Raw genomic sequence first — 8,794 nt, 5'->3', positions numbered from 1 at the left:
GAGTTTCTCTTAAATCTCTGAAGATATTTGAGGTTTGGACTTTTCAGCAATGCTGAAGCTATTAGGACTTTGGTAACTCTTGAAGATTAACAAAATGTCTTTTGTATAAAGGATGTGTGTGAGTCTTTGTGGGGCTAGAGATTGAATCACATGGTTTATGTCAGTGGGCCCCTCAAGTCTCACACAATCACGGACATGGCCAAATCTAGTGTTTGTAATTGGTCTGTTGTCTAGCACCTGGATTGATGGCATGAGTGCTACCCACCTGCTCCACAGTGTTGAAGCCAGCATACTCTGTAATGGCTGGAAGAAGATGTGTCTCTGTTTCTTGCCTGGATGCTGCTTTTGCTCTTTGAGGCCACCATGAATGGCTGCCATGCCACACTACACTACCTTGTAGCCAGTTGAGTATGGAATCAAACCCCCAAGTACTATAAGAAATAAACCCCTCCTTCCTTCATTTTGGTTGTCAGATATTTTGTCTCAGCAACAAGAGAAAAGTAACCAAGACAAAGAGTATTTGCATGAGATATTCCCCAGTGTTCTTTATAGTCATTGGTGAATCCCATCATTTTTTGCACCAATCTTAGCAGACAGATGTTTATCACTGCCTCAATAACTTTGAATGTTATTAAGTTTTTCAGAGACATTGTATCATTTTGGCAAATTTTTTAATTTAGACAGATTTTAACATCATAATATTTTCTCTGCACTCTACACTTTAGAATAGAGCTATATTAAATAATTACTAATAAGCTTCTCTATTTCCATATTGATCAAGCCATTTTCACCATAGTCATACTTATGGAAGTGGGGTACAGATTTTTCTGCTAATACTTTCAAGACCTGTCTCTTGATTTCCTTATTCTTTAATCACAACTCATATTTTTCAAGTTTGCAAATGTTGCTGCATTTAAAAATTCATTTCTCCCTATTAATAAAATATATTCCACACTTAAATAACCCATAGGAATTTATTATTTTGATTGGGAAGAAACAAAAAAATGAAACACTATGACCTAGAATTCATAATTGTAATAACAAGGGTTAAAGTACTAAATTTACTTTGAGACACCTGGACATTCAATATTTTTCTAATGAAGATCCACTTGTCAAAACTCTCAAACAAAATGTTAACTCATTTTAACAGAGCAGATTTTCCTACTCATTCTTTCTAGGGCCCCCATCACCTCCTTGTTCCTCAGGCTATAGATCATAGGGTTGAGCATTGGGGTGAGGATGGTATAAAAGACAGCCAATATCTTGGCCTGTGTTGGAGATCGGAAGGACTTTGGGCGAAGATAGGTGTAGACAAAAGGTGCGTAGTAGAAAGTCACCACGGTGAGGTGAGTGCTGCAGGTGGAATAGGCCTTCTTCCTGCCCTCATGTGAGCACATGCGGTAGACAGCAAGGAAAACTTTCCCATAGGAAGACACAATGACAATGAAAGGGAGCAGGAGAAAGATGATGGTGCTGAAGAACACAGTGTACTCATAGGTGCTGGTGTCCACACAGGCCAGAGGCAACATGGATGGGACTTCACAGAAGAAGTGATTGATGGCCCTGGATCTGCAGTAAGGGATATGAAAGGCATATACTATGTGAGCACAGGCGTTGACAGTGCCCAGTGTCCAAGATCCCAGGATCATCAGCACACACACTCTTCTGTTCATGTGAATGGGGTAGTGCAGAGGAAAGCAAATAGCCACATAACGGTCATAGGCCATGGACATCAAAATCAGTCCTTCCGAACCTCCTAAAGTCACAAAGAAGAAAGCCTGGAACACACATCCAATGAAGGAGATGGACTTGTTTCCAGATAGAAAGTCAGAAGTCATTTTAGGGACAGTGGTGCAGACGTACACGAGGTCCATGAGGGAGAGCTGACTGAGCAGGACGTACATGGGAGTGTGGAGGTGGGCATCCAGGAGAATGAGAAGGACCATGGCCAGGTTGCCAGCCAGGGCCATCAGGAAGATGGGGATGATGAGAATGAAGAGGACAAGTCCAGCCGTTGTTGGGGGGAGGAGGCCCAGGAGGATGAAGTCAGTGGAGGTCTGAGTGTAATTCTGCATTTTGTATTAGTATGGATTACCCTAAAGAAAGACACAACAGTGAATAAGTACAGATCATTACCAACTTTGAACAATTCTTGATATCATAAGGCTGTTCTTTGTTCATCAATTGTACAGTTTTCAAATGAGGGTCCAATTCTGAAAAATTAAATGAAATTTTCAGTATCTACTTTATTTTAAACAACAATTATGATATAAAAGCTGTGTAAGAAACCTGAAAATTCACAGAACATTTATATTTTAACTTCATGCTATGAATGCTTCTCTGCAATATACTGACTAAAATTATGTCAAATTCTGATTTAGTTCAAAATATGTACTTGAAAAATCTAAAATACAATGCTTTTAATGCTTTCTGTATTATTCACAATGTTTAATACATTCATGTGTGAGTTTTTAAATAGGATTTTTTTCTGACCTATTTCTAGTATTTCATGGGGTAAGCACCCATTTTGAGAAAATGAATATTACTTTTGATAGTCTTTGCCCCAAATCTCCCCAGCCCAACTTTCTTTAGGTCAGGTGTCTTTGTAAATTTCTTTTGTTCAAAAATCTTTATGTGTTATTGCTGCCATGCACCTTTTGTATAAAGTCCTGGTCCTTGGAAGTTTTATTTCCAGTGCTGACCATCATTCTTCCTTGTCCAGCTCCTTCCTCCACAAGCAGGTGGACAGCAGGCTGAAAGATGCTCACGATAAGTCATCAACTGGGAAATTCAAATCAAAATTTCAATGACACAGCGCCACATACTCACAAGGTAAATCTTTATTAAAGAAACAAATGAAAGAGAAAGGACATCTTGATAGAAAAAGAAAGGCTGTAAAACTTTGTTAATTTTTGTCTGTTCATAAATATTATGGTCACAGTGAAAATTACTATAGTTATCACTCCAAGTAGAACAGAATACTACTATGATATAATAATTCCACATTTGGATAAGTATTACATCTATTTTCATAGCCATTTTCATGTGAGCAAATTCATCATATTCACAGGAAGAAAAAAGGGCTCATCTTTAGATGAAGCATAATAAAATGTGGTATGCAAACACAATGGAATACTTAGTATTTCACAGGGAACAATGTTAGCATATAATTAATGATGCATAAAAATAGACAACTTTGAGCCACATGAAATACGCCAATCACAAAAGAACAAATACTGTGTAAATTCACTAAACTCCATAGTCAAAATCAGAGAGAAAGATTGGATTGTTCAGGGGCTGTCCGAACAGAAGGAGAGGTGTTATTTAAGGCTTTTCCACATTTTCTGAAGTAAAGTGAAAAATGTCCAGAGCTGTGTATGGTGGACTTTTAATGCACAACAATATGAATGTGCTTATTGCTATATAGCTATGAGGATAGAAGTGACTAAAACAGTAAATTTTCCTAAGTATCTGAACCCTGATAGAATTAACATCCTGAAATATACTGCATTGTTCTGGATATGGATTCACAACATATTTCAAGGTAAATAAAGTACTATCCTGAACCATGATGGAAAAACGTATGTGTCATTGTTTTTCAACCTTTGGAAGTCTAAAAGACTTACTAGGACATATTGGGACAAGATTGTCAGTATTTTTCCATTGTGTGTCCTATTATTTCCTGTGAAAACTGAACATTCCACTGTGTTTGCTTACCTCGTGTTGTTTATGGATTGCAGGTGAAGTCTTGTTTCCACCCCATGGATCTGGAGAATCGCATGAAAACTGCTATGGAAATGTCTCTACTACACATATAAACATGGAGAGCATTACATAAAACCCTCCAAAAAAGTTATTAGAACATGTTTATATAAATTTCATCAGAATCATTAGAAGAGAAGACTGATGCAATCGTGCTTAATTTACATAAGAAATTCTATTTGCAACACTAGAAAGCATATTAGAAATTACTAATGCACTGACAGTAGTACAGTTTCTATCTCGTGTTTCATGAACAGTTTTGTCAAAGGCACACTGTCCATGAGAAGATGGTTACAATTTCTTATAGAATTCCAAGAGGAGGATGGCACAGAAAAGTAACTTCTACACCATATCTGATATTCAATACGATATCCTAGGAACCCAGATCAGCATCTCTGTGATGTTGGCCGAGGGCACAGCATCACAATGCAGCCCCACATGGTGCTCTGCACACAGAATTCAAACACTGGTCCTCACACAGGAGCAGCTCAGGCATCAAGTGTTTGCTTCAATAGAGCAAATGAACATTTCTGTACAAATATATGTGTATGTGTGTGCATGGGTGTGCAAATATGGGATCAATATATATGAATCGCCTTTTACAAATTCCCACTCACTTTGATTCCTTATCGACCCTTCCTGGTGAGGAAAGTGGACCTCAGCAGAGCCCACATTCACACCAGAGATAGAGTGCACAGGAGGACACTGAGGACCTGGTTAGGCCACATAGAAGCAGCAGGCTGTGGCTCAGGACTCGGTCCTGCCTGAGAGGACAGAGGGAGACATGGACTTTGCAGCCTGTCCTGACACGCTGTGCCAGGTGTGTGACAGGGTTTATCCAGCGTGCCACTGGGTCTAACCCTGAAAGAATTCCCTCCAAGGAGACACTTACCGTGATCTTCTATAGCAGAGGAACCTGAGATGCAGAGATTGTAAGTCAGCGGTCCTAGCACACCGCCAATGCAGGTGTGCACACACATGCACAAATGTAGAGGAAGTGCATACATTAGTACAATTTTTCACAGATATGTACTACTCCTGAAGTATATGTGTTAAAACACTCAAGCATGGGAGCTGGGGATTTAGCTCAGTGGCATAAGCACCTGCCTTGCAAGCAGGCCGTCATGAGTTTGATTCCCGGTGCCAGTGGGGGGGGGGGACACTCAAGACCCAAGCATGTACATTTATACAAATAAAAACAAGTATATTAAAACAGTTGTAAAATACTATCTCCCATTTTGAAATACCAATTGTTATATAACTTTAGTTGTATATTTTATTATATGCTGTCATTATTAACTTTAAATTCATTACAATTTGAAGAAAAAAAGGATGAATTGAAGTGTACCTCAGCCTCACTATACAGGAAGGAAAACTAATTCTGGATGCTGTTAACCATTTCCCAATTAACAATTTCACTCTCAATTCACATTAGGCCTCAAGAATTGCATTCCTCCTCTCCAGAATTATGTGGTGCATTTTGCTTAGGAACGTAAAGCACCTTCATGATTTAATAAATGCCTTCCATTTATTTATGAAGCACACTCACTTTCCTTTTTCAGGAAAAAAATCTGTCAATTACCATTCATCTCTCTTGTGTATTCATGTTAATCAGATAAAATTGTTTCTAATGTTCTCTTGTAGAAAATCTTCTAAAGTTACAAATTTCATTCTTTTAAGCCTTTGCTCAAGAGTTTTAGTTTCATATAAAAACTGAACATTAAAAAAGCTTTTGGACTATATGCCTCATCTTCTTTCCCTGGATGGGGTGGCTGACCTTGATCTCATGAGCATCCCATGGACAGAGATATATTTTCTGGAAATAATCTAATATTTCTAGACAGCCCACACATTCATGTCTAATTCTTGTGCTCCTCAGCAGTGACACCTGTATGAACACTCTAAGACTCACGAATCCAGGCTGCATTCACCTGGAGGCATCTGCCATCCATGTATGAACTTCCTTGGGAACGTCCACTGGGACCAGGGCCACCGAGGCCAAGTCCACATGACACAGGCTGGCCTTGGGCCAAAGCTGATGAAAGAGCCCTGCCAGTTGGTTTTTTTTTTTTTTTTTTTTTTTGTTTTGTTTTGTTTTTTTTGTTTTTTTGTTTTTTTTAGTATTCCTAGTTGAGTTACAGGTCAGTTCAATAGGGAATTATTCTGTTCAGGATCTCTGAATATCATTATATCTCTACAGCTTAAGGGACCACATGTTTATTACTCATGCAATGCACACCACAATGCCATTCCATACATTTGCCATTTTGCTTTTACTTGACAGAAAATGTATCACATTACAATGCAATATGATAGATTTAACATAAGCACATTGAAAGAAATTCCTAAAATGTCTGGCATTTGAGAATTTACCTTTAATTTGCTTTATGCACTATTCCTGATCAAATTGGTCTCATGTTGATAATAATTGTATCACAGTTACTTGCGCTAAGTCTTTAAATTAATAATAAAGGGTTGACATTTCCCTCTTTCATTGGGGCTATTTGGGAAATACTGACATTATAATTCATTGCAAATAAAATATTAAAACACTCCAATGTCTTTTTTTTGTGATATTTAGTCACTAAACTAATGGGAATTTTCCCGGGAAGAAATTCTACTGGCCTAGTATAGGTTTATTTTTTCTAATTTCAATATTCTCATAAAATATACCTTAAAAAACTATCAGGTTAATTGCTTGTGGAATTGCTAACTCTTCCAATTTTCAGTTTCCCATTTTGTGCAATCACCTATCCCAAACAGCTCTAGAATTTCTCATCACTCACACTGGGCAATCCACACTACAACTGGCCAACCTACAAGTTCTTTCCCTGACCAAGGGGGTGGGGGGGATGAGACAGCAGGAGATGCAGAACAGGTTAAAATGTGGGGCCGGGGGATCTGATCTCGCTTCCGCAAAGAGCCCTTAGTGACTGGTGGACCTTGGCCTTACTCACTGAGACCCAGGCACAAGCAATGAGAGTGACAGAGGATCCATCTGCCTGCCACCATCGTGGTTCCCATCCTAGTAAACTGCAGGATGCCAGTTGATTAATTCCCTGTGCCCGTGTGGGCACACACCATGCTGCCTGGCTCTCTCATCATCACAGCTGAGGGCCTCAGTACTCCCAGCCAGTCTCTCTCGTTATCCCATACCAGAAAGCACTTGTTCTCCCCTTCCTGTGATTCTATGATCTCTGTAATTCCCGGATTATGAGTTACTTCTCCTAAGCTTCTTGTCAATATTGAATGGTGCAATATGTGTTTGATTCTGACTTATTGCATTTAAAATGATGTCTGGGGGGTTAGACCTCAAAGCATGTATGGCATTTTTATTCCTTTTTTAGGTGAAATAATAGTCTACTAGATGGACATAGCTTATCTATTTTATGTTATTTCCACGTGTTGGGGTGGTTATAACTTCCAATTATCATGCACAGTGTTGTTATAAACACTGGAGGAGAAACATCCATTTCAGTGACCTGCAGTTGCCTATAAATATGATACTTCCATGCAGAACAGGTTGAGGAGCTGCCAAACCCCTTTCATGGTGGGTCACAAATTTAGAAATTTTCATCAGTAATTCACCAAGCTTCTTCTAATGTGCCAGGTTTATTGTCACCCTCTCCAACACCTGATGTTTCCTCTTGTTTTGTTCTTTGTTGCTTTCTGTCTTCATGGTAGGTTTCCTGCTGGGTATAGAGATTTATCTTAATGAAGCTCTGAGTTTCACTTCCCGATTACTAGTAAGTGGACCATGTACTCATATCCTCGATGGTCATCTGTGCATCTTCTTCAGAAACATTTGTAATCAAACGAAGTGTCCTTGTTTGGATGATGCTGGGCAGTGAACCTAGAGCCTCTCGATGGTATGCAGTGCTGAAAAACACTGAGATTCATCCAGACTTTTCCTCCTTTTACAAAAATTGTTTACTTGGTTTTCAAATCACTGTCGCTGTTCAGCAGAAAGAGTTGCTAAATAATGTTGATATTTATGCAACAATATTTATGATATTAATTTTTCCAAATACATGTCCAACTACATTGATTGTCTTTTCCCTCTATTAAAAGTGTTCATAAATGTATTCTTTAAAAATTTTTGACAAAGTAAAATATATCTATTTTTACCTCTAATTTTGATGTCTTATCTATGAGGTCTTGGTTAAAAACTATAATGAAGGTTATATATGAAGACTATATTACTCTCATGAGATTCATGTGTTTAATTCTGATAATCAAAACTTTAAGCCACTTCATATAACTTAATACTTATGATTATCATAGTTCAAATCTAATTGTTTCCAGGTAATGCCAAGTTTCTCCAGTATATTAATTGAAAACACTGTGCTTTCCCTACTACATGGTGTTAGTGCCCTTGTGGAAAATAACATGACCACGCGAAGGACTTTTCTGGGCTTCACCCTCTGTTCGGTTGGACTCTGAATCTTCCTGTCACTACCACACTCTTTATTATCATTGCTTTGCTGGTGATTTTGAAATACATCCCTGTAAATTATCCCATTTTAATGCCTAGAAATATAGACTCCTGTTTTACTGTCCCTTTTGAACAGAGGGCAGAACACAGCCCAGCACAATCAGAACACAGGGCTTGGTTCCAGGCTGAAGCACAGGACTCTTCAGAAAGAATGACAAGTTGAGGTCTGTCATGGGTGCACGGTGCAGGGGCTCAGAGGATTTCTACTGGTAAAGACACTTAGCAACTACCTGCTTGCTGTCCCTTCCAGGCCCATCAGTGCTGCTGGGGCCCACACAGGAAATCACACAGAGTTGTGTCAGTGACCCTGAGGAGCTGGGCTCCAGGTGTCAGGGGAGCCTCAGCCTCAGAGGACCCAGCCCAAGTCCAGGGGGGCAACCACAGACAAGAGCCTCCTCAGGACCTCACTGTGCTCTGAGCAGTTCGCTGGAAGCAGTCATAGCATTCCTGCGGAGCACATCCGGAGCAATTGGCAGCCTTTAGGGACCCGTGTGGGGTGGGTACCAGGGCCATGATTCTACTTTTTCTGTGCATACT

General features: G+C 39.3%; 1 protein-coding gene across 1 annotated transcript; it reads right to left on the bottom strand.

Moving 5' to 3' along the window:
* Positions 1-1,133: 1,133 nt before the first annotated feature.
* On the bottom strand, positions 1,134-2,075 carry LOC100729141 (olfactory receptor 2L3-like). Its single transcript, XM_003479541.1, has one exon. The coding sequence runs from the start codon at positions 2,073-2,075 to the stop codon at positions 1,134-1,136; it is 942 nt and encodes a 313-aa protein (XP_003479589.1).
* Positions 2,076-8,794: the final 6,719 nt, after the last annotated feature.

Source organism: Cavia porcellus, unplaced genomic scaffold, assembly GCF_034190915.1.
Source record: "Cavia porcellus strain 051 isolate PalLab524CR breed Dunkin Hartley unplaced genomic scaffold, mCavPor4.1 scaffold_2, whole genome shotgun sequence".
In the NCBI taxonomy this organism is placed as follows: Eukaryota; Metazoa; Chordata; class Mammalia; order Rodentia; family Caviidae; genus Cavia; species Cavia porcellus.
Note: the sequence above shows the minus strand (reverse complement) of the source record. Positions and strands in the feature narration are given on the sequence as shown.

What these genes read in the sequence shown, in the direction of transcription:
- LOC100729141 (XM_003479541.1), bottom strand. Translation starts at nt 2,075, where the DNA reads ATGCAGAATTACACTCAGACCTCCACTGACTTCATCCTCCTGGGCCTC.